Raw genomic sequence first — 24,803 nt, 5'->3', positions numbered from 1 at the left:
GGGGTGGCCTTTGGAGACAAGCACCTGGCACGTATGGCCGGGGTACAGCCTTAGTCCCCGCTTGCTGTCAACACTCCCCCCCCCCCCCCAGGGCAGGAAATGTGGACACTAGCCCAGGCTGGAGCACGGGTTCTTGGGACTGGGGCAGAGCAGACACAACGGGAACAACTTCTGCCAAGAAAGGGCAGTGAGCGGCCACACGGTCCAACAGGCCTTTGTTTGCAGCGCCGTGCACAGAACAACGTCAGCCCCGGGCCGCGCAAATGGGCCCGGGTCCGGGATGATGATGTGACGAGCGCTATCCCCGCCCCCGCCTGCTGCAGCTCTGCGGGTCCGGACGGAAGGGAGGGAGGGACGTCAGGCAGAGGAGGAGGTAGGGAGGCGGAGAAAGCGGAGGAACGACTCGGAGCCCGGCTGTGCTAGCTGCCCTCACGCCAGGCCTTCCTGCAGCTGCGGGAGGGCCGGCCCAGAGTGCACACACAGGCTTCGGGGGGGAAGCGTGCAATAGCCTTTGCAAAGGAGGGGGTTGCTTGCGGGCAGTTTGCTTTCCCTTGCTTTGTGTTCCCCATCGATCTCTGGTTGCACCTCTTCCTTACAAACATAGCCTTGAAGAGGAAACAGCATGGCCAAGAAGCGCAAGGGTTCCTTGCAGCAAGAGGCTGCGAGCAAGAAGCTCAAGGGAGAGGCTGGAGAGCCTGCTGCAGGAGCCACCACCAGAGCCCCCCAGTCTCTCACGCAAGAAGGAGAGGGTGAGTGTAAAAAGAGACTTCCTTTGGGCCATTTACAAACAGTTGCACAAGCATCATGGAGGATATAAAATCAAGGAGAAGCAGCCCTTGGGACCACATTACAGTCGGGGGCAGGGAAATTTCCCCTTGCCCCAACATGCTTCTTTAGAATTACTTTAAAAATAACCTTAAAATGATCCCTTTGAGTTGATGAAGGATGTTTTGCAACATATTTTAATGGCACATTTAAAATATCACTTGTTTTTTTTGACTCTCCCCTCATGTACATGTTTACAGTTTTGCAAGCCTCTGGGTTATTGTCCAAAGTGCATTTCCAGTTAGAAATTCCAGTTAGTGCAGAGAACAATCCAAATGTATTTGTCGCTACATTCATTCCGTGACTCCAGTTTTCCAGTCCGGTTTTTATTGAAGATGATAAAAAAAAAAAGTAAAAGTTTATTTAGGATTGTTTTTGTCTCTATTATTTGTCTGTTTAGAGGTTAATAAAATGGAGCTCTTTTTAAAATTTTTAAAATATTTTTATAAATAAATAATCAATTATAAATAAATAAATAATAAAATGTAAATGTTTAATATTTATTTTTAAAAAGCAATTTTAAAAAAGATCTGTTTTCATATCCACTTAATAGTGTAGTGTTCTGGTTTGATGTGCTTAATTCCATCTGTTGATCTGCTGTCACTTATATAATATGTAATCATGTGATCATGACTGCTTTAGCTACTTTGTCCGCTTCATTTAAATTGTACAGATGTTACATAAACCAAATAGTTTCCTCTCTAGAATGGAGAGAAGTTCCTGGTGTTGGCAGTAGACAGTTCAAGATTTCTAAACCTTTCCTGTGTCACAGTGAAAGTGGACAGGATCAAGTGGGGGGGGAGGCGGGGAGGGGTGTCTAGCTGCCCAGGCTTCTTGCCCCAGCTCTCTCAGCTGGGAGCAGGGTCCAGCTGCCCAGCTGTCCAGAGGGGGTGCAGCTGGGGCTCTAGCTGCATGGCTTTCTTATCAATTTCAGGCTCCTGCTGTGAAATTGACAAGCTAGCCAACAGCCTCTTGTGGAGATCAAATTATTACATCCTTGTAGTAGGGCACTTACATTGGCGGGAGGAACGCTGTAGTGTAGACAGTGACATAATTAGGTCGAGGTAAGCTGCCTCGTATAGGCCAACTTTCAGTCAGGCTCCTAGTTAGTATTATATGATGATATCTTCTGTTCCTTCACCCCATCTTCCTTGAGTATTATTTCTCTCTGGATTTCATATGGGTGTAGAAGATGATGTGGTGAGAGTTCCAAGTGGTCTCTAATATTATTCCTTAACTTACTAAGGGTGCCCTAAATTGTCACAGAATAGTGTCCTGTTTGTTTTTGAGCTCTGTCCAACATATTGGATTTGGTCTTGCAAAGTGCTCAGCACCTTTAACTCCTGTTCAGTGAGAGTTAAGGGCACCAGAAAATCCTCAGAAAATCAGACCTCATAAACACATCATTTAAGAAATAATGGTTTGGGATTCAATTAGGCTTTGATAGAATATTATTGGACCCTAGTGCTTGGGCAAAACCCCACTGAAGTCAGGAGGCCACTGTGTGGGCCCGGAAATGTGATGTCACAGAGTAGTTCACAGGATTGGGGCCTCTGTTTTTCTTTTTTTTGTTTGTTTTTTAAATGGAATGTTTACTGTACAAAAACCTCTCTTCAGTAAATTTTCTCTCAAAGGTGCTTTTTTAAAAATTTCATTGAAATTGAACCAATGTTATTGGTCTCAGAATTGGGTCTATTGTGGATGCACGCAAACAAATACAGTATTGGCAAACCCCAATGTTCAAAAACATGAGTCAGGCCCCCAGAATGCATGGGAGTGGCTTAAAAATCATGAGCCTGTAAAAACATAAGAAGGTCGTCGTCTTGTTTGCCTTCTGATGTGTTTTTATTATTATTATTTACAATACGTTTGGGTCGCATTTTCAAGTTTTTCTTGGCTGCCTATATTATACTGGGGGTCGCTCAAGCTTCCATAACAGTCCAGTAGGAGCAGGGTACAGTAGGAGGGGAGGGCACAAAGATGGCACCTTGGCCCCCACCCTCCCTCTGGGACCAGATACTGCAAGACTTGCAATAAAATTATAAGAGTTGGCAGCTCTGCTTCTGATATATATTTACAATTACACTGGTTTTCCTAGATGCTTTGCAATTACTTGGTCACCTGTGAATTTACTTGAAATAAGAGAGCTTGTTTTCAGCAAGAGAGATAAACAGAGTCATCAGAGACCTGTCCAGTTTTCGTGCTTCTTCTCTCAGACTTCCAGAAACTATTTTTAGAAGAGATAATCTCTTTTTATTAGGAAATAAAAATGTAGGCTCTAATTCTGCAGTTGGCTCTATACATGCAGAGGATCTCAAAAGTGACCTGCAACATTTTCTCCAAAATGGGATCATTATAAAGTAATAAGCTGAATGGGAGACACAGCAACAGGCAGAGGCATATTCAGCTAATAAATTATTGCAAATGCAGTTTTGGGGAGAAAACCCAGCTCCTTCAAAATGACATCTGCTGATCTTTCTCTGCTATGCTGCCCCAGAATGCATTGTTCTGTGGGCCTGATCCTGCAAACACTTAAGCACATGAGTGACTTCACACATGCAAGTAGTCCTATCACTCATGCATTGACATCAGTTGGGTTATATGCACGAGTAGAGTGACTTGCATATGTGAGTGTTTGCAGGAACATTCTGTGTGTCAGCTTGGACACCAGCAGCCTTCCTGGAATATGGAATAACCCATGTGGGATTAGGTAAGTGGCATATTTTTCCTTACATAGAGTGGCTTTGAAACCTCTTACAGATATAAAATAACTATTCATATATATTGGATACCAAGTAAAATAAATTATTTAGAGCCATGCCATATTCTAAAAAGGAAGAAAACCTGGCACATTGCATGAGGGGATTTTGCCCATCAATCCATCCTCATATGTATGTAATGCACTCATCACAGTGGTTTCACCCATGTATGATGAGGAAAACATCTTGCTATTGCTCCAGGAGAACCTTCAGAGAGGAGGTGCTTTAAATCAGACTTGCAAAATTCCACTTGTCTGGGTAAAGTAACTCTTTTGCGTTAGGTGAATACAATATTTGTTTTTCATCCACCATCATAGGTAAGGGCAGATATTGCCCATCTTGTATATTTTGAGCTGCTAAATTTCCATGATGATTGTGCTTGAAATGCACTTTTTGGTGAATACCGTATATTTGTTGTTATAATGTTCTCATAGGCAGTATGTTTATTTTAAGCCTGCATTTTCTTCTGCAGCATGTGAGTGAAATCCTGGCTCCATTGTAGTCATTGGGAATTTTATTATTGACTGAGTTCTGTGGCGCTAAGATTTTGCTCTTTGACATGTCTTCTTCCCCTCTGAGCCAATGCAGATGATTTTGAAGAGGAAAAGCCTAGTATGAAGAAGAACCTCTCAAAAGTTCCTGGTGGAAAGAAGAAGAAGAAGACAGGCGATTGTGACACGGGAGTTCATAGCCTACCAGGTAGATCTTCAAGGCGAAAAGGAGCACAATCAGTCGCAAAGGAGGAAAATAACGGTAACAAAGGGGAAATGTGCAGGTAAATTAATCTATAGCATCAGCATAACAGTCTGGAACAATATTGCATTCACTGCTAAATGTGTTTACTTAGGGCCTGATCATGCAAATACACACAGGTACCTTTACTCTCACTAATAGCCTCTGTTAGTACATTGGAACTATGCACCTGAGCATAATTATTCAGGTATGTGGTTGTTTCATAAATTGTACGACTCGAAGGGAGCTCGAGAGGTCTTCTAGTCCAGTTTCCTGCACTCAAGGCAGGACCGAGCATTATCTAGACTATCCCTGACAGGTGTCTGTTCAACCTACTCTTAAAAAATCTCCAGTGATGGAGATTTTAGAACCTCCCTAGGCAATTTATTACGTTTAACTATCCTGACAGGAAGATTTCCTAATGTAAAACTTAATCCACCCTTGCTACAAGTCCTATCCTCAGAGATTAACGAGAACAATTTTTCTCCCTCCTCCTTGTAACAATCTTTCATGTACTCGAAAACTGTTAACTGAAAACCTTTCATGTACTTGAAAACATGTCACCATCAGTCTTCTCTTCTTCAGACTGAAAAAATTGGGTTTGTTTAATCTTCCCTCATAGGTCATATTTTCTAGACCTTTAATCATTTTTTGTTACTCTTCTCTGGACTTTCTCCAATTTATCCATATCTTTCCTGAAATGTGGCTACCAGACTGAACACAATACTCCAGATGAGGCCTAATCAGCACAGTGTAGAGCAGAATAATTACTTCTCATATCTTGCTTACAACACTCCTGCTAATACATCCTAGAATGATGTTTTTGTTTTTTGCAATAGTGTTACACCGTTGACTCATGTTAACATGTGATCCGCTATGACCACCAGATCCCTTTCTGTGGTATACCTTACTAGGCAATTATTTCCCATTCTGTATGTGTGCAGTTGATTATTCCTTCCTTAGTGGAATACTTTGCATATGTCCTTATTGAATTTCATCCTATTTACTTCAGACCATTTCTGCAGTTTGTCCAGATCATTTTGAATTTTAATCCTATCCTTCAAAGCACTTGCAACTCCTCCCTACCATCCACAAACTTAATAAGTGTAGTCTCTATGCCATTATCTAAATCATTGATGAAGATATTGAACTGGATCCCTGTGGGATCCCACTCTATATGCCTTTCCAGCTTGACTGTGAACTACTGATTACTACTCTGTGGGCATAGTTTTCCAACCAGTTATGTACCTACCTTATAGTAGCTCCATCTAGGTTATATTTCCCTACTTTGTAGAAGATCATGTGAGACAGTATCAAAAGCTTCACTAAAGTCAAGATATACCACATCTACCACTTCCCCCTATTCACAAAGCTTGTTACCCTGTCAAAGAAAGGTTGGTTTGACTCGATTTGTCCTTGAGAAAACCATGCTGACTGTTACATATCAATTTATTATCTTCTAGGTGTTTGCAAATTAATTGCTTAATTATTTGCTCCCTTATCTTTCCGGGTACTGAAGTTAAGGTGTCTGTAATTCCCCGGGTTGTCTTTATTCCCTTTTTGTAGATTGGCAGTATATTTGCCCTTTTCCAGTCCTCTGGAATCTCTCCCATCTTCCATGACTTTTCAAAGATAATCACGAATGGCTCAGATATCACCTTAGTCAGCTCCTTGAGTATTCTAGGATGCATTTCATCACACCCTAGTGACTTGAAGACATTTAACTTGTCTAAGTAATTTTTAACTTTTTCTTTCCCTATTTTAGCCTTTGATCCTGCCTCATTTTCACTGGCATTCATTAAGTTAGATATTCAGTTGCTACTAAACTTCTTGGTGAAAACTGAAACAAAAAAGTCATTTAGCACTTCTGCTATTTCCACATTTTCTGTTATTGTTTCTCCCCCTTTATTGAGTAAGGGGCCTACACTGTCCTTGCTTTTCTTCTTGCTTCTAATGTATTTGTAGAATTTTTTCTTGTTACCCTTTATGTCTCTAGCTAATTTAATCTTGTTTTGTGCCTTGGCCTTTCTAATTTTGCCCCTACATACTTGTGTTGTTTATATTCATCCTTTGTAATTTGACTTAGTTTCCACTTTTTGTAGGACTCTTTTGACTTTCAGATCATTGAAGATCACCTGGTTAAGCCAGGGTTGTCTCTTGCCATACTTCCTATCTTTCCTATGCAGTGGGATAGTTTGCACTTGTGCCCTTAATAATGTCTCTCTGAAAAATTGCCAACTCTCTAGAATGGTTTTTTCCCTTACACTTGCTTCCCATGGCATCTTACCTACCAACTCCCTGGGTTTGCTCAAGTCTGCCTTCTTGAAATCCATTATCTTTATTGTGCTGTTTTCCCTCCTACCATTCCTTAGAATCATGATCTCTATCACTTCATGATCACTTCCACCCAAGCTGCCTTCCACTTTTAGATTCTCAGCCGGTTTTTCCTTATTTGTCAAAATCAAATCTAGAACAGTCTCTCCTCTAGTAGCTTTTTCCACCTTCTGAAATAAAAAATGTTTCCAGTACATTCCAAGAACTTGTTGGATAATCCGTGCCCTGCTGAATTTTTTTCCAACAGATGTCTGGGTAGTTGAAGTCCTCCATCACCCCCAAGTCATTGCGCTTTGGATGATTTTGTTAGTTGTTTATAAAAAGCCTCATCCACCTTCTCTTAGGTCTGTAGTAGACTCCTACCATGACATCAGCTGTATTTTTTACCCCTTTTATCCTTACCCAGAGATTTTCAACAAGTCTGTCTTGTATTTCCATCTCAACCCAGTCCAAGTGTATACATTTTTGATATAGTCCTTCCTTTTTTCCTTGCTGTCCTTCCTAAGCAAACTATACTTTTCTGTCCCAACATTCCAGTCATGTGTATTATCCACCAAGTCTCTGTGATGTTGACTGTGTCATAGTTTTGTTTATTAATAAGCATTTCTAGTTCTTCCTGCTTATTCCCCATGCAGGATCAGGCCCTTAGAACTCTATCTGGGTGGAAACCTAATTTTTAGATGTTTCCACATTTAATCTAGAGCAAATAATTTTAATTTTATACAGATGTCAAGTAATTTAGGCCAAAAATTTAAGTTGGTTTGTTTGTCTTTAAATGAGATTAGGAAGGATGAATGTAACCTAGCATGAATAGAAGTGCTGTCATGACATTTGTATTTAAAAATGTTGGGAGAAACTTTTATTTATCATTCATTCCCATGCATTGTTACAAACTCAAATGGAACAGCATTGTGGCCTTGCCATTGAGATCCAGGTAGGAAATGGACTAATAGCAGGAAGCAAAACTGATCAGTCTTGTTTCACTGGCCAACTTAAGCAAAATTGCCTAAAATAGTAAAACAGATACTGTTCTAATTCCAGTTCATTTTATACTGATGAGGTATAAGCAAAATTAACAGTTTAGTGTGTGAATTCTGTAAGGCTCTGATCCTGCAAGATGTTATATCCAGATAGAACCTCTGCACCTATGTAGAGCCCCATTGATTTCACTGGGATATTTTGAGGGTGCAGGTATCTGTCTGCATGGAGATCCTTACAGGATGGGGATTTAAAGTTCTTTCCAGTGTGGTGTGCAACATTTCCCTGTGTTTACTGTGCTGCCTCTGTTGTTTATGGTAAAGATGTTTTACTTTACAAGTACAGATACATTCTTTGCATTTGTGATTTGCTTGTCAAATATTTTAAGGCTTTGCAGCTGCTATTTTTGAAACAGACATATTTGTTTTTCCATAATTTTAATGATTTTCCTCAAATTTTCAAACAAACTAGCAACATACAACACACTGCAACTCTTAAAGCCTTTTTTTTAAATTTTGTAATCTTTATAGTGCTTTACCAAGCCCCACTCAGAAGGAAACAACTTCGAAGAAACAATCAACTATTAAGCAAGAAATGGATGATGATGATGATGATGGAGATGGAAGCGAGGATGAATGGGAGGACGTGGAAGGTAACAGTCTTTTACAGTGGCCTTATCAACTATTAGGTTCTAACTATTGTCATGTACTGTTGTTCTCAGTGATTATTTATTTGATTCTGGTGCAGCCTCTCTCGGATTCAAATAGTTTCTACAGTCACTATTACAGCTATAGATTTTTCTTTGTTTTCTTTGTTTTTGATTGAATCTCTTATATAAATATTATAAAGGATTCCAGGATTTAATACACAGATCCAGATTTTAAATATTCCAGTATTCATGGATTTTTTTAGTTTGGGCCCATCTTTAAACAATATACGTACCAGCAGGTGGCATGTTAGCCTCTCATTATTCTTGCACAAACAGTTGATAAGGGGCAACCTTATCCCTTTTCTGGGATTTCCTTTACTGCTTGTTTAAATAACAACAAACATAAGCTTCTGCCAGAGTTTGCCCCTGAGTTTAGGATTCCTCCCTGCAGAACCTCTCTGTCCTGCCCCTCATTCAGTCTGCCTCAGAAAGACACTAGTAGTTGTTACTAGGACCCACCTAGTTTGACTGTTCATGTCTGTGAGCAAAACAGCCCTGCATCTGTTTGCCTGTGACACCTATTAACATGTGCTGCAATGCTGCTACCTAATATGTGGCACTCCTTGAATTGTTTGTAAATATGAAATACCATTTTATGCTGAGAGGTTAGAATGAGTCCAATAGAAGAATCAGACTGATTTACTAGAGAGGGAGAATGGCAACAGGGCCAGTTAAGTCATTCAGTCAGATACTAGTCAGCTGGCCATCAAACAAAGCTATGAAGGCCAAAACTGTATTGTATTGCAGTGTTGTACCTCTAAATTTATCCCTACTAAAGTGAACTCCCTACTTAAAAACACCCCTGAGTCTTGCCAGTCCTTTTGGACTGACAGTGAAACAATGATTCTAAATGCAGGGATAAAGGAAGAGGGGCACCAAAAGCCAGAGGAAGAAGTCAAGAATACCAAGGCTATGGTAGAACGGTGACAATGTCACCATATATAATATTATCCCCCTACCAGAGGACACATGGTAGAGTCCCAGAACATGTTGCTTTAAATAGGGCTGCAGTTCTGTAGAGAAGGCTGAATTCTCAGCTCCTACCGAATGCGGACAGTCCAAAACAAATACTAATGTAGATTATTTTACATAAACTGTCTGACTGTAGTGCACCTGTATAAAGAGAGCTCTGAAATCAAAGTGCTGTGTCCCCACGACAAACACAGCATGGGTCATAGCAATTCAAAGCTTCCGTTACACTGTTCCACCAATATCCCTCAACCCAGTTCTGAAGTAATTATTCATTCCTTGGCCTTTCTGCTGAAGGGGGTTGATTGTGATAGTGGTATTGTGAAGGGGAGATCTGTGTGCTAGAAACTGGACTGAGTCAGTACCTTTGATACCAAAGTGACTAGCATTCCATGAATACCTTAGATACAGAATATCTGCTCATTTAACATAGGTTACGGAAGAGTCTCCAAATGACAGCTACTTCGGGTGTTCCAATCTGCGCTGTGTTTGAACAGGTGAACTAGAGAAGAGAGGCTCCTTTCCCATTATCAGTCCATCTATTCCATGGGTATTCATTTTAATTTTACATTTCCAGAACTCGAAGAGCCTGTCCTGGATAAGTCAGGAGAAGCTGCTGCCCTTCCTGCACTGGTGCTACCCAGCAAACCAGTTGAGATAGAGATTGAAACTCCAGAGCAGGCAAAGAAAAGAGAGAGAAGGTAAGATCGGTTATACAGAAGAGGCAGCATAGACTAGTGGGTAGAGCAGGGGGGGCAGGAGTTGGAAGACCTATCTGGTTCCAGCTCTGTCACTGACTGGCTGTATATGACTTTATCATCAGCTAGTATAAATGGTCATAGCACCATTGAGTTGAAGTCACTGGCATTATGACCACCTAGACCAGCTGAGGATCTGTCCCCTGATCTTTAGATGTGTTGCGCATCCAAAACTTGAATTGAAGTCAGTGGGAACTGAGGGTGCTCAACACCTTGGAAAATCAATCCCTTAAGTTCAGTGTGCCTTTGTGTGTCCCCATGCATAACATAGGGATAAGGATACTTACCTTTGTAAAGAGGTTTGAGAACTATGGATGAATAGTACTGTCATAACGTAATTATATATCAGCAGTACTATGACTATATATATCTTTTCCCATTTCCATGAGATTTTTAATATAGTAGTATCCCATCAGTAAATTCAGTTAGGAACAGCCCTCTTAGATCCTGTCACAAGTTTGAATAGTGAGGGTAAAAATTTACATCTGGTCTTGTACATCTATAAATACGAGTTACAGGTGGAATCTTATGATTCGTGAATATCTAAACGCTGTCAATCAGATGCACATTAATCCTTTCAGCAAATATTACAAAAAGTATTTTAAAATGGGAACAGTTTGTCTTTCTTTCCTTGCTTTGTTAAAAAGCAAATTGTTTGCAGGTCTGAACCCTCCAGTAGGGGAGGATTTTCAAAAATGACTGGGTGCCAGGAACCCCAGAGTTCTAATCCTGGCTTGGACATTGATTCCATAAAAATGTAGGGCTGGAAGGGACCTCGAGAGGTCATCTAGGCCAGCCCCCTTTGCTAAGGAAGGACTAGATAACCCTAGACCATCCGTGACAGGTGTTTGTCTAACCTATTCTTGAAAACCTTCAAAGAAGGGGACTCCACAAATTAGCCTTGGGCAAGTCATGTGACCTGTGTGCTGAATTTTCTTCAATAAGTGCTAAGTATTTTTTTATTGTTCGTTTGTTGTGTCCCCGAATACTGACAGCTCCTTAAATCAAGGCACTAAGTCTCGATAGTAAGCTATGTAGAGCTCATAGTTTTTTAATCACATCTGCACTTCATGACTATTTGCATAGCGTTGACTGAACTCTCCCGAAGCATGCACAGGGCTTAATGTAGAACCTGGAATTGATTCTTTAAGGCATTCTCTCTTTTTTGATTGTTCCAAGCCTGATCAGAAATCTGGAATAGGAGGTCCATAGGGCATTACAGCATTCATTTATTTTATGACACTTTGCAGAGAGAAAAGGAAAGCCGAGTTTGAGACCTATCTCCGGAGATTGATGAAACGCTTCAACAAGGAGGTTCATGAGGATACACATAAGGTAAGGGTCACAGAAGCAACATGGAAAGTGATTGAAAAGGCACAATGACATTTAGAGCCAATTCTGATCTATATGATCCATGGACATGCCTAGAATTTAAAAGGAAAGCAAAGTTCCAATCAAATTAACATACAGGTTTCTCTTAGATCATCATTTGGAATCCTCTGCTGCTTGCAAAATCTGCATTTCTGGAATTCAGGAACACAATAGATATCAGTAATGTATATGGGATTAGATATTGAACTTGGTTGATTCTTGCTCATATTCATGGAGTTAAACTGTTCATCAAATTTGGGACTAGATATCCTAATGAAGACATAGAGGATTTTGATTCAGATCCTCAAACTCCCATTGAAATCAAAGTGCCTACCTAACTTTATCACCTTTTTCTGGAGCACTGAAGGGTAAGATGGCCTTGTGTTCAAGACACCAGGGCTCAGGAAATCTGGGTTCAGTTTTTGTTTTGACACAGATTTCCTCTGTGCCTCAGTTCCCCATTGCTAGATCCAAGGATGTTACTTTTCTACTTCACAAGAATGTTGCAAGAATAAACCCGTTAATGTGTAGTGCACAGATATTACGATGAAGAAGGCCAGATAAGTACCTAGATGCGTTGAGTGGGGATCTTCTGTTAAATTAGGAAGGTATACGTACATGATCTTGCCATTGCTTTGTTATTGGTGGACCTCCTTCCTGCTTCTATTTCTGTTTTCGTACTGGTTGTGGGAAAAGGATGGGAAATCCTGTACAATGAAAAGTACTTAAAATAAGAACCAGCTTTGGACTTTGAAATTGTCTTTGGAGATGATGTTTGCTTCTTATCTCAAGTGAAGTGATGACAGTTGTTTCAAATTTACAAGACATGAAGTTGGTTTTGCATCTGTTTTGTGCTCAGTCCTAGAAATCAAACAATGGGGAGTGTTTAAATCAAAGCTCCTCAATGTTTCCAGATAGTAGATGGACACATGGCTGTCAAAAAGGGAACTTAACTGATGTTTCATTTTGCATTATTTTCAGGTAGAGTTTAAAAATCTGCTCCTCACATTTTAGCTATCTTTATTGCACTTCCCTAAAAATTGTGCCCTGGAGAGAGAATTGAAACCAAGAACATTTGAAAGACAGAATTTATGCTGTTTCAGCAAAGGCTACAGAAATCAGAGGCACAAAAGACCACGTTCTTCTCTGGCTTTCATGGACACAACCCTTTTGAGAAACATCGCATCTCCCTTCTTGTGTAGTTATTGGGTCAGATTCATGCCGATATGTTAACTGTAGTGGAGTTGCACCTGAATTAATATGGCTGCTTGTGTCAACTGAAAAGGCTTTATGTTTGTCCTATCTCTAGCTGTTGATGAAAGAGCAAAGTCATTCATTATACCAAAAACACTGGCTGTTTCAATCTTAAAACCTACTTTCTATCTCCTTCAGGTTCACCTATTATGTTTGCTAGCAAATGGTTTCTATAGGAACAGGGTCTGCAACCAGCCAGATCTCCAGGCTATTGGCCTTTCCATTATCCCCACCCACTTCACTAAAGTGCCTGCAGATCGTGTAGACCTTCTTTACCTCTCCAACTTGGTGAAATGGTAAGAACCTCCATTGTAATCCAGCTCTCCAAAGTTAACTACTGAGCTTTTAATATGTCACAAGGAGACAGATCAATGTCGGTGAGTCAGTGTCACCCAAGCTCAACTGATTAACCTGTTGTTAAATATTAGTGTGGAGAAAATCTTCCCCTACCCCCCCCCTTTTTTTTAAGGAGGAATGAACTATAAAGCAGTTATTTTGGAAATTAGACACTAAGGTGAATTTGTCATGCTTCAAGGTTTGTTGCAACCTTCACCATCAATACTGAACTTTCTGTTGATGATCGAGAGAGCCTGCAGTCCACCCTAGAGAGGCGCTTCGCCATCTATGCTGCGAGAGATGATAAAGAGTTGGTCCATGTGAGTGACTTGAAGTCTGGAAGCTCCCGAGATCGCTTGCTGGGTTTGGATGCCGGATCATTGGGGCTGTAGAGGTTGCAGGTCGGGCTCAAGAGGTTGGGATGGATTTGAAAAAAAACCGATAGATCGTCTCTGGGCCTCGGCTTTCTCTTTATTTGTGTCTTTGTTTTGAACATAGCTCCTGTGCTTTGAATGACATATATGTGCCTTATAACCAGAACAAGCACTTGCCTCCTGTGATTAGCCCATTTTAGGCTGTATCCAGCAGAGGCCCTTGTGCTTTTGACTCTCTTCTAGGCAATATCCAGCTGGGTTCCAGGTGTAATGGGCCCTGATGCTGGTGGCATTTGTTCAAAATCATTACCTGTGAGTCTGCTCGGGCAGTGCAAAGCAACTACAAAGCCAGATTAACCAGCTCCCTAAGGATTCCCCTTGGGTAAGGAGATTCCTGGGATCATGTAGTTTGTTCCTGGTCCCTGGTTTATGGGGTTTATCTGGAGAAAAAAAGAGGTGTGATCAAGGTGTCACTGCACTAAAGCAATTCTCAACAGTCAGAATGACCCCTTGAGGCCACGGGCAGCCAGGTGTGATTTATAGCAGCCTGAAGGCTTTGACTGACGACTGTTTTTTTAATGTATCTCGCAATAAGTCAGCCTGTGGCTTTGGAGAGGGGATTTGGGATAGGGGCAAAATAGAGTCAGTTCTTTCCAGTTCACAGAGGGGCTGTTAATTAAAGAAAAAATAATTCATGAGCACAAAACCAAACACTGAGGGAAGGCTTCCCATCCTTTGGTAGAGCTGCCACTTAGCAGGCATTCTGCCCACAACAGTGCCACAGTGCTTGGAGAACTGGGAAATTGCAGCCTTGGTCTAGTTGTAAAATGTCTTTGCTGTGGCTGGAGGTGCAAAGGTGTCTCCAGCTAGGATCTGAGGAATCACACTTATGTACATTGGTGGGAGAGGAGCCAGAAACAAAGTGAACCGTGCCTAAGTTTGAACATTTCTGGTTTGAATTGATCTATTCTTGCCAATTTCTGCTGACCTCCCACATGACAAAACAATCAGCTGGTCACCACTGATACTAGGTTACAATCACTAACCTAACATTGCAGTGCCTATACCAATGGCAGATGTCTTTGTATAGTAACATCACGTTAGCACACACAATTTATTCAATCCATCCTTGAGAGAGGTGCCCCTTGTCATCTTTAGCTCCATTTACCTCAGGCATGAGGAACTGAGAGGAAGAACAGTCCAGTGATTGGGGCACTAGCTTAGGACTTGGGAGAATCGGGAGCAAGTCCCTGCTCCACCACAGACTTCCTCTATAATTTTTGGCAAGTCATTTAGCCTCTCTGTGCCTGAGTTCCCTATCTGTAACATGGGGATATTGTCAGGATAAAAACATTAAATACATATATTGTGAGACATTCAGACACTATGGTAATGGGCACAATGTAAGTACCAGAAATAGTTGGAATGAATCTTTATCAGCACACATTGCACCAGGTGAAAGATCTGAATGAAACTGGCTTTTGGGTTGAACTCTGGCTCCAAAGTGGTTTTAAACTGGTGGTTCTACTTAAAAAAAACATCGTCTTTTTTCTTTTCTCTTAAACAGATATTTTTACTTATTCTGCGAGCGTTACAGCTGCTGTGCCGGCTTGTGCTGTCTTTGCAACCCATTCCCCTGAAAGAGCCCGCGAGAAAGGTAGAGTTCATTGGGACTGTGAAAGAATGGAATTGGTTATTTTAGGGATCCACAGTCTGCCCCAGAGGGTGATCGTTAGGAGTCAGATGATGTTAATGAAAAGAAAAAGTTAGGCTGAATATCAGACAAAACTTCCTGACAATGAGTTGTATTAGGGCAGAGCTGCAAGGGTTTAACTTAAGGTGTGATGTTAAACTGATTTAGCTGACAGTAAAGGCTGCACGGACACTCTTATTTTGGTTTGAATGTCTTATTTCAGTTTACCTTAAACCTCCTGTTCAATTTAAGCTAAATAGAAATAAGCCAGGTTCAAACCGACATAAGAGTGTCCACACAGCCTTTTGCACCAGTATAATTTAAATCAGTTTAAGGCCACACCTCAAGTTAAACTGGGGTGATTGAGACAAGAATCTAAGCTGTGGAATGTCTTCCACCACTTCTCTTTGGAGACCAAGTTGCCTGGGACTTTTAAAACTAGGCTGGATGAAGTACTAGAGATGGACTAAATGATCTAATAGATTTTTTCCATCTCTGACATCTGTGATAGAGACTAATTAAAAAGCTCAGATCCTTTAAAGCCAGCCAGTGTATCCAGCCAGTGTTCTCTTCACTGCTCTCTGGGATTGAGAACACAGAACACAGCCTCTTTGAAGCCCATCAAAAGGCCCTCTCCAGCTGTTTGACTGAAGGTTTATCGTTTCCCGACATCTACAGATTAACAGCACTGTACTGTACTCACAAAGCTTAGTTCTGCTTCCACTTAGCTCAATTAGTGGAAGTTGGAGCTTGTCTAACCAACATTGTTTACCCTAGAAAAATCAAGATTGCCTCTTTTGTTTTCAGGGCAAGAGCTCCTCCAGGAATCACTCTGTCAGTAGCACCTACGAAGGGGAGGAGGGCTCTGCCAAAAAACCTAAGGTTCAGTCAAGAAAAAGCTCCTGTAAGGGAGCCAAGCAACAGGAGACTCTATCAGGGAGTGTAGGAGATGACAAGAAACCAAACACCTCTGGGACCAAAAGGACAAGTAAGTCAAAGGTGATCAAGGATGGCCAGAAACAGAAGGAATCCAGCAACGATGAGAACAGCCTGGGGGAAGAGAAAGGAGCATACAGGCCCAGAAACAATTGCCGACGAAGAGTGACCTTGAAAGTGTCTTACAAAGAGGAGAGTGGAAGTAATGAGGGCAGTGATTCTGAGTTTGAGGCTTCGGAGGAGGAGGACAGTTGTTTCTCTGATGATGATTTTGAAACTATCTCTAAAAAGCAGAAAAGATCATCAGGGCCCCATAAAGCAAGGACAGCAGTTGAAAACGACAGGAAAGCCAGGTCTTCGGAATCAAAGGGGCCCAAGAATTCAGGTGGAAATGAACAATTGATGGCAAAAGCAGCTTCTCCAGGCTCTTCTAATACACGCAGGAAGAGGAACAAAATCATCTCGAGTGATGATGATGAGGGGGAGCAGGAAGTGGTGAAAGTGACAGGCACGGACCAGTGGTTGGAAATTTTTGTTGAGCGGGAAGACAGGTGGATATGTGTGGACTGCGTTCATGGTATCGTCAACCAGCCCCCACTGTGTTTCAAATATGCCACCAAGCCAGTTTCCTATATTGTGGGGATCGACACCAATGGGCATGTAAAGGATGTAACGCAAAGGTATGACCCAGCATGGATGACTTCCACAAGGAAATATCGTGTGGATCCCCAGTGGTGGGAAGACACGCTGGAGCCATATAGAAGCCGCTCTGTGGAAAGAGAGAAGAAAGAAGAAAGGGAGGTAAATGGGCACCAGCCTTTTGGGTCATTTCATACCAAAGAGCCAATTCCTGATGTCCTGACTCGGGCAAAACTCCCTGGGAGATTTTCTCTGAGAAGGGATGCTGGGATTTAGTGGCAATTTATTTGCTGCATTCGTATGTGGGTGTTTTAAGTCTGGGCTCACTAAGGGAACCATATATATGTTAGCTATAGGAAATAAAATAAAATGGAGGCTGTTTAGGAGAGAATGTGGAGAGAACAAATATAGAGGACAAACCCCTTTGGAATTTTTCATAGAACAGCATTACCATCGTTATAAAACACTTCGGACCAAATTAATCTGTGGTGTAATCCCATCAACATCAATGGAGCTACACCAAAGATGCCTTTGGTCCTTTGGCTTACCTGACTTCTGATTTTTCCTTTGATCAAGTTTATAATACAATCTTTCTTCGTTTTGTAAAATGCTAATGCAAAAGTCAGTTCAAGTCACTATTATTTGCATTGGTCATGCAGTTTCTAGTTAAGCTTCAAGACCAGCCATTGCCGACAGCCATTGGAGAGTATAAAAATCACCCCCTTTATGCACTGAAGAGGCATATCCTGAAATATGAGGCGATCTACCCTGAGACTGCTGCTATCCTAGGATACTGTAGAGGAGAGGCGGTATATTCCAGGTGAGACATACATGCGTATCGTGTTGTAAAAATTACACATAGCTAAGTTGATTGAACATCAGCAAGACAGTTCTGTGTATCTTTGCAATCCATTGGAAGTGTGTAGACGGTTGCTTTGTTCTGGCCTCTGTAGAGACTGTGTGCACACACTGCACTCCCGTGACACCTGGCTGAAGCAAGCTCGAGTGGTGAGGATTGGAGAAGTGCCCTATAAGGTAAGGTATCTTGGTATTGCATCAGTGCAGTGTGTCTGACCTCTGTGGATAGTCATTGCTTTTATACCTTCTTCCCTTTGGCTCCACAGATAAGATTTGCACAGGAGGCTCTGTGATAGGGTAGAGAGAGAATTCTTTCCCTGCAAGTTGCATGGAGCTGCCCTGTTGCTATGGATCCATTAGCCAGCCATGCCCCAGCTCTACCCAGAATTCCACCATATGCTCTTCATACCCTTGGGGACTGTCCCCCTTCGGGGGACTCCTGTCTAGAAGAACAGCATTCCTTTGATTCTCTCCAAAGCCTTCCAGGACCCTTCCTTGAATTGGAGCATTTGGCCCAGCTTGCCCATAATGTGCCTCGGTGCATCAAGCGTAAGCTATAGGTAATGGATGTCAGAGCTCTAGAATGAGCCCCCCTTCCTCCCATACCTGTCGCTTTCTGTCTCCCAAGTAAAATCTGAGATCCCAGATTAGCACCCATTGGTTTCTAACGTGCAATAAATGCAGCCATTTTGTTTGCACAGATGGTGAAAGGATTTTCCAACCAGGCAAGAAAAGCGCGACTGATAGAGCCTTCAAACAGGGAGAAAAATGATTTGGCGCTGTTTGGCCTCTGGCAGACGGAGGAGTACCAGCCTCCTGTGGCAGTGGATGGAAGGGTAGGGAGGAGGGGAGAGAGGGCTTTGTGTGGTGACTGCAAAACTCTGGAATGAAAACACAGGCTTTATTTTTCAAGAGCATCTTTATGTGTTAGAGGCAGGATCAGTCTGCAGCCTCTGGATCCCAGAATTCTGGGGTGCTCAGTTCTGGGATTTGTAGATTATATTGGTTAAGAGTCCAAATTTTAGCCCCACCTTAACTAGGCCTCCATTTTTATGACTGCAATAATTATGGACTTCTGTGCCTGCAGTTCAGGTTTTTAGCACCCTTTGCCTTAGGGGTTACCTACATGGGGAGTTATTCTTGATTAACTTTGGAAGTGAATTCAGCTAAATCCGAATAAGACACTCATGTTCCGATATAAGAGCATCCTCCTATGGAGAAAATGGGGAATAGTTAATCCACTTGAAATTCACACCCTGTCTTATTCTGAATTAATTTTCTTGTGTAGACGAGCCCGCACTTAGTTACTAAACACAGAGGATCACCATAAACCGGGGTTGTCTATGTGTCTAAAATGCAGTTGCAAAGTATAGGCCAGTGTCTGAAAATATGGCTTGTGTCCTGAATATTAAAGGACTGATGCCAAAGTGTTGCTGATCAGATGTTCTGAATAAGGGGTAACTAAGCAGACACTTGTAATCTACCTATTTCTGAGTCAGAGCAGGAATTTCCCTTCATCTCCTGACTAACATGAGGCTTCACTTTTTATTTTCATTTTTCAATAACAGGTTCCCCGGAATGAATATGGAAATGTATATCTCTTCCTGCCTTGTATGTTACCAATAGGCTGCGTGCAGCTAAAGCTTCCCAACCTGCATAAAGTGGCACGGAAACTGGACATTGACTGTGTTCAAGCCATCACTGGATTTGATTTTCATGGTGGCTACTCGCACCCAGTGTATGTTAAGTGCCTGCTTTCTGGTTTGTTTGATCTGTGGGGATTTTTGTGTACTGCATGGTAGATGCTTCATGCTAAGGTGATATGCCATCCCATTTTCAGTGATAGCTGTTGTGGAGGCAGAGCACGTCAGGGCAAGCTGTGGCACATGACATCACAGAATTTAGCTCAACAGCCTGTCCTTTCATTTCCATTAACAGCCTGCTCTTGCTCTGGAAGAGTAGGGAAACCACCCTTGCAGATGCACCATGTGAGATACTCTGCTTTCTTTGTCAACACTTAGCAGTCCTCTGTCTGTGTTGCATCCATATGTATTTGCTGATTTCCTTTCTTCCTCTATCACCTGACCTGGCTTGCTGGTGCATAAACTGATAGGTGAATGTGTTCTCCTTTTAGTACTGATGGCTACATAGTCTGTGAAGAATACAAAGAGGTCCTCATCGCAGCCTGGGAGAATGAACAGGCAGAGGTAGAAAAGAGGGAAAAGGAGGTGAGATTTGTTTTCACACGTTCCTTATTTTTATATTGAAAAACAAGTCAACTCCACTTAAAGTAATATATATAATAACCATCAAACAAGTGGGAGCTATGTAAAACTAAACACAGCTGAGCCAGTGTAAATGTGTAGTGGTCACAATCTTGCATTTCAATAGCACCATTTGTCCAGATGGATCCCAAATCACTTTAATCTCTGACTGATATCCAAACTGCAGGGATGCACATGACCATTATTATAATGCAGCCATCCCTGGGGTGGACCACAGCAGCTGTTTAAGTATCATTGTGCCACAGTGGGTCACATGAGCAAGTCACATGTCCCTGCATGCTTTGATGAGTCATAGGAACAGCCATTATCTATATTCTGGCTATAATGTCTACGGGAAGGCTCACTGGATGGGGATAAGCACTGTCTATGGTCCATTGTGAGAGATAAGTATCCTTTGATGGGCCATCAACTGGCATTGTTCATTCACAATGTAGCTAGACTGGCTACAAACTGTTACCCCAGGAGCAAACACATTTGAAATCCAGATGGAAAGACCTATTTATAACTTCAGGTACAAAGATGATACATATAAACAGGATAATCATACTTAGCAAATCATAACTTTTCTATTGAGACCTTACGTGACACTTTGCATAAGTTTTGTTGCAGTTGTATAACAGTGGTTGCAACAATGTTATACATGGTTATATTTCAATCAAACAACATCACAAACAGCTGTTTGTTTAGAAACATTACACAGTTGTTTAGAACAGAAAGTGAAGAATCCATATCCTGGGCTAAATTTTAGGGAGGCACAATATAATTACCCAAGTTGGAATTTGCCAGGGAACAAGGGCCAGCATCCTTGCTCATTCAGAAATAATTATAAATGGCCAGGAGATGAGTGTTACATTTTCTCCAAATGATGGCCCCTCCACTAGTCCTGGATAGTGGGGCATTGATTGAGTACTGACTTTGAGGAAAAATGCCCAATTCAATATTGACTCAGAGAAGAATGTCCCATATCCTGAAGCATCTACTGACATGTTCTTTTGAAGCCTTCTATTTAAGTACTGACCAATCCTGATACTGCTTATCTTGTGAGATGTGGCATTGCAAAAAGCCATGCTGGCTGCTGATAGTAAGTACAAATGGTAGAAAGTGATATGATGGAATAAATACAGTGATTCCCATACAAACAAATACCTCTTAAAATATAGTAATGCTTGGTTAATAGGCCTTCTGGGTGCTCAGTAATGATGCAATATATTTAAATTAATATACAGAATTTCTCCATTCAGTTTAAATACCAAAGATCTTTTGTGTGATCCTGAATATATCCGAGTTCCTGACTTCAAGATTTATTTTCTTAAAATAATAATTCCATGTAGAAAAAAGAGAAGAGAGCATTGGGGAACTGGAAATTGTTGGCAAAAGGACTTCTTATAAGAGAGAGACTGAAGCAACGCTACTGCAGAAAGGTAAGAATCTTTGTGTATTTCTGCTATAGTAAGGAGTTTTTCAAAGGAGGATTTGCCTCCCAGGCAGTGCTAAGACCAGTTAGGAAAACATGCTAGCAGTGGAATCTGCATTGGATTATTGAGACTATTTTTTCTCTGTTCTGACAATCTCTTCTTGCTCCTGGGACAGCTGAAATGAGTAATGTGAGCAGGATTTAACCCTTCTGAATGTCAAGGGTGGGCCCAAGAAACCCAACTAAATGCTTCCTCAATTCATTTTAAAATATGTCCAACATTGTAACTTGTCTAGTGCTCCCTTTGGCCTTTCCATATGTTAATTGCAGCCTGTGAAAACACTTGAGGGCTTTTCTTAGCAGATGAAGCTAACTGAGCACTATTGCCATCCTCTCTTAATGCAGCCTAATTACATCTCTTTCAGCACAGCTGGTGGTGTTTAAGATCACTACATGCTTAGTCATTTGATGGCTGACACATGTAACCTTTAGCGGTGTTTTGACCGTCATGCTTTATTTCCAAAATCTCTGATGTACTAATTGAAAATTTAAGAATTTCCAAATCTCTTCACTCAAAGCTGTCTCCCCCTCTTCTCTCACTAACTTTGACTAAGAGCTCATACTGAGTTTCGAACAAGAAGTCAGCTCAATCATGTCAGTTGAAGTCTTATCCCTGTTTTAAAATAAGATGAACACTGTAGTCCAAATGAGGCAACATGGTATTATGTTACGGTCCTATTGTTCTGATCTAGCCACTTCATATTCTGGATTTCTTACTCCAAACCACATCTAGTTTTCAAAGGAGCAAAGTGACCTGTGTTGGTGTGTGTTATGAAGTGAAATGATTTTATCTTTATATATGTTTTTCATCATGCTTGGTGATCTGTCTAATTTTAAAGCCGATTTATTTTTACATTCTCTTGACTAGTGAATATTCTTGCTTGACTTAACGCTGCATATACTTGACATGGCCTGATACTGCTTTGAGCAGAGAATTACATATCATGTACAGCCTGTCTGTTTATAGATCAGTGCTGCTAACTAGAGCAGAATCTTCCATGGTGATGAGACTATAGTATGACAAAAAAGGAGCCTTAAACAGCATTCCCTAACATCATGCTTTTTTTTTTCTTTCTTCCAGAATGAGGCATCTGGGCCCATGATGGAGAAAGGAGCTGGATTCTCTTCTGATGAAGAGGGGGAGCCAAGTTCAGAGACTCCAGCCGAAGATGTGGTTGTTTTTTGGCCTCAGAATCGGCAAGTGGAAGAACAAAAAAAAGAGAAAAGAGGCAGAAAGAGCAAGCGGGAAAAGAAAGGAGAAGCATCACACTTGTTCCCTTTTGAGAAGTTATGACTAGAACCCATGCTTAACCCTTTACATTCAATTTCCCGATGCAAGGATGACGGTGGTTGGTTTCTTTAAAACTATCTTGTAAATAATTTCAGAGCTAGAAAATACATTTATGTTTTCTACTAGTTGTCTTCTTGGGTCTGAATCAGTCATAATTATGTAAATAGAGCAAAGAGCAGATGTGGAGGTAGATAAACACATCACAACAGGAGCATAACAGGCTAATATGTGCCTTTAGCCCTCCTGTGTATATGCATTTCTAGTGGTCCGAGGTGGATTCTTCCCATAGTGTAATCCTAAGACTTTCTCTCCGATCCAGCACTAAAGGTTAAACTGGATTCATTTTATTATTTATTTTGTAGTCTCTTTTTATCCATGGAATTCTGAGCAACAGATTTGTAGATATATCTTCTGAGAAGAATGACCCCTTGCAGCTGTTCTCACCCTTTGACAAGTATTGTCACCCCTTCAGTCTGCCTATTTCTGCATCTCTCATTACCGCCTTCCCCCAAATCTTGTTTACTGACAAACAGAAGCATGTGTAGCTGCTACTCAAGAGTCCCTGCTGTAATCCATTATTGCCTGGAGAAAACTCGCTATAGGTAGTTAACCCATGTTGTTTCAAACCAGCAATGCAGTAAATTTTTTTATTCCTATTTGTAGTCCATTACAAGGGTGGAAATTTAAATAATCAGGCAGCACCTGGCAAATCCTTATGAAATTTCTGTCCTTTGAAAAAGTTTAATTTTGACTTATTCTACTTTTCAGTCCTTGGTCTTTTCCCTGCCTCCATGATTCTTTTTAGAGAGAGAAATCTTCAGATAATTTAGGATTACTATCATGTTGCATTTTTAAAAAATGTTTTATCACCTTATTAAATTAAAAGAATTTTTCACTCTGTCTGCATATGGCATAACTTGGACAATAAAAGCAGACAAACTCTCAGGTTGGGGCAAAATTTGCCAGAGTGCTATTGCCAGAAGTGAAAGTCAGTGGGATTTGGCCACTTTTGAAAATGTTATCCATTGCCTAGAGCAAGTTTTTTTTTCTCTCTCTCTCTGTAGCACAGTGCTGGATGTGGATTCTAAACACTGTAAAGGAATGCTGAAATCCACACGCACTCTGTATGGGATTTTTTTTTTAATGGAAATAATACTTGATCTAGACTTTGCAATTCTTTTTAGAAAACCTATAGTTGGGCCTAAATTTCTGTTTAAGAAAACTCCTAGATATGGAAGGATTACAGTAATGTTAAGAGCCTTATGCCACTGGCTCAAACTCATTGTAACCATAGTGGAAAGATTAAAAATGCAAGAAAAAAGTTTTAGCACTTACATATATTTAGAAAAATATTTTATATGGAATTTTTGGAAAAAAATAAAGTTTACAAAAATCAGTCTTGTGCATGGTGCCTGTTTATTTTTATGGGTCATTCTTTAGTGTGCGTATCTGTATTCCCAATGAACAATTCTCATTAAAGGAAAAAAGCACTGTGACTGATCTCAGGCAGATTAGTTGTCACACCTTTGTATTACAGCAATGGTATTGCCAATCCTTAATGTTCAAAACATAATTGGCTTAAAATTTGGTATTTAAAAAAAAATGAAATTTTAGGTTCTTTGCATTCATGCTTCAAGCTTTTTTTAAACAAGGACTAGATGAGGCTTCAAGAAAATCTCTACCTATTGCAAGATTTGACAACAATATTGCAGTGATTACCAGAGGGCCCACGGAGGGTCTGGGTCTCTTGTGCTATATGCTGTGCAAATACATAAGGACATGCTCATACCCTGCACCATTTTCAGTGTAAGGGCCAGAATCCAACTCACTGAAATTAGTTTTTCCATTGACTTAAATGGGAGCTGGGTCTAGATCAAAGTGATAGCTAGACATAAAGGGAAGATTATTGTGGAATCAATTGCATTGTCAATCACTCTCCTAGGAGATCTAATAGGGATTCATGTAGATTGAATTTTGGTTTGTATCAGTGGAAGGTCCTATCCTGTATAAACAGCACTGAGAAATATTACTGCTGCCATTGTTACTATAGAAACCTTACTTGAATATATGCAATGAAAGCATTAATTCTGGCTATATTGTATGTAATGGAAGATGCAATTCCTTTCTATGAAGGGAGTTTTGCTTCACATCATTCATGTGTACAAAATAAGCTACTGAGGACAAATTATATAGTCAGAACATTAAGCCTAAAGCCTCAAAAATATTTA

At 40.9% G+C, this 24,803-nt stretch overlaps 1 protein-coding gene across 3 annotated transcripts; it reads left to right on the top strand.

Annotated features, from left to right (window-relative positions):
• The first annotated feature begins 174 nt into the window (after positions 1–174).
• Positions 175–23,988, top strand: XPC (XPC complex subunit, DNA damage recognition and repair factor). 3 transcript variants are annotated; one of them, XM_067544330.1, is made up of 16 exons: positions 175–749; positions 4,173–4,359; positions 8,171–8,280; positions 9,884–10,007; positions 11,315–11,399; positions 12,828–12,985; positions 13,225–13,345; positions 14,967–15,056; positions 15,900–16,829; positions 17,327–17,487; positions 17,621–17,702; positions 18,227–18,361; positions 19,094–19,263; positions 19,660–19,753; positions 21,142–21,231; positions 22,366–23,988. In XM_067544330.1, the coding sequence occupies exons 1-16, from the start codon at positions 623–625 to the stop codon at positions 22,576–22,578; spliced, it is 2,877 nt and encodes a 958-aa protein (XP_067400431.1). In that variant the 5' UTR covers positions 175–622; the 3' UTR covers positions 22,579–23,988. The 3 variants fall into 3 exon arrangements, with proteins under 3 accessions (XP_067400431.1, XP_067400430.1, XP_067400432.1); XM_067544329.1 differs by having other exon boundaries at positions 8,159–8,280; XM_067544331.1 differs by lacking the exon at positions 18,227–18,361 and having other exon boundaries at positions 8,159–8,280.
• The last annotated feature ends 815 nt before the right edge of the window (positions 23,989–24,803 follow it).

Source organism: Emydura macquarii, unplaced genomic scaffold (genome assembly GCF_026122565.2).
Source record: "Emydura macquarii macquarii isolate MOO-44397 ecotype Brisbane River unplaced genomic scaffold, CSIRO-AGI_Emac_v2 contig_968, whole genome shotgun sequence".
NCBI classification, from domain to species: domain Eukaryota; kingdom Metazoa; phylum Chordata; order Testudines; family Chelidae; genus Emydura; species Emydura macquarii.
Note: the sequence above shows the minus strand (reverse complement) of the source record. Positions and strands in the feature narration are given on the sequence as shown.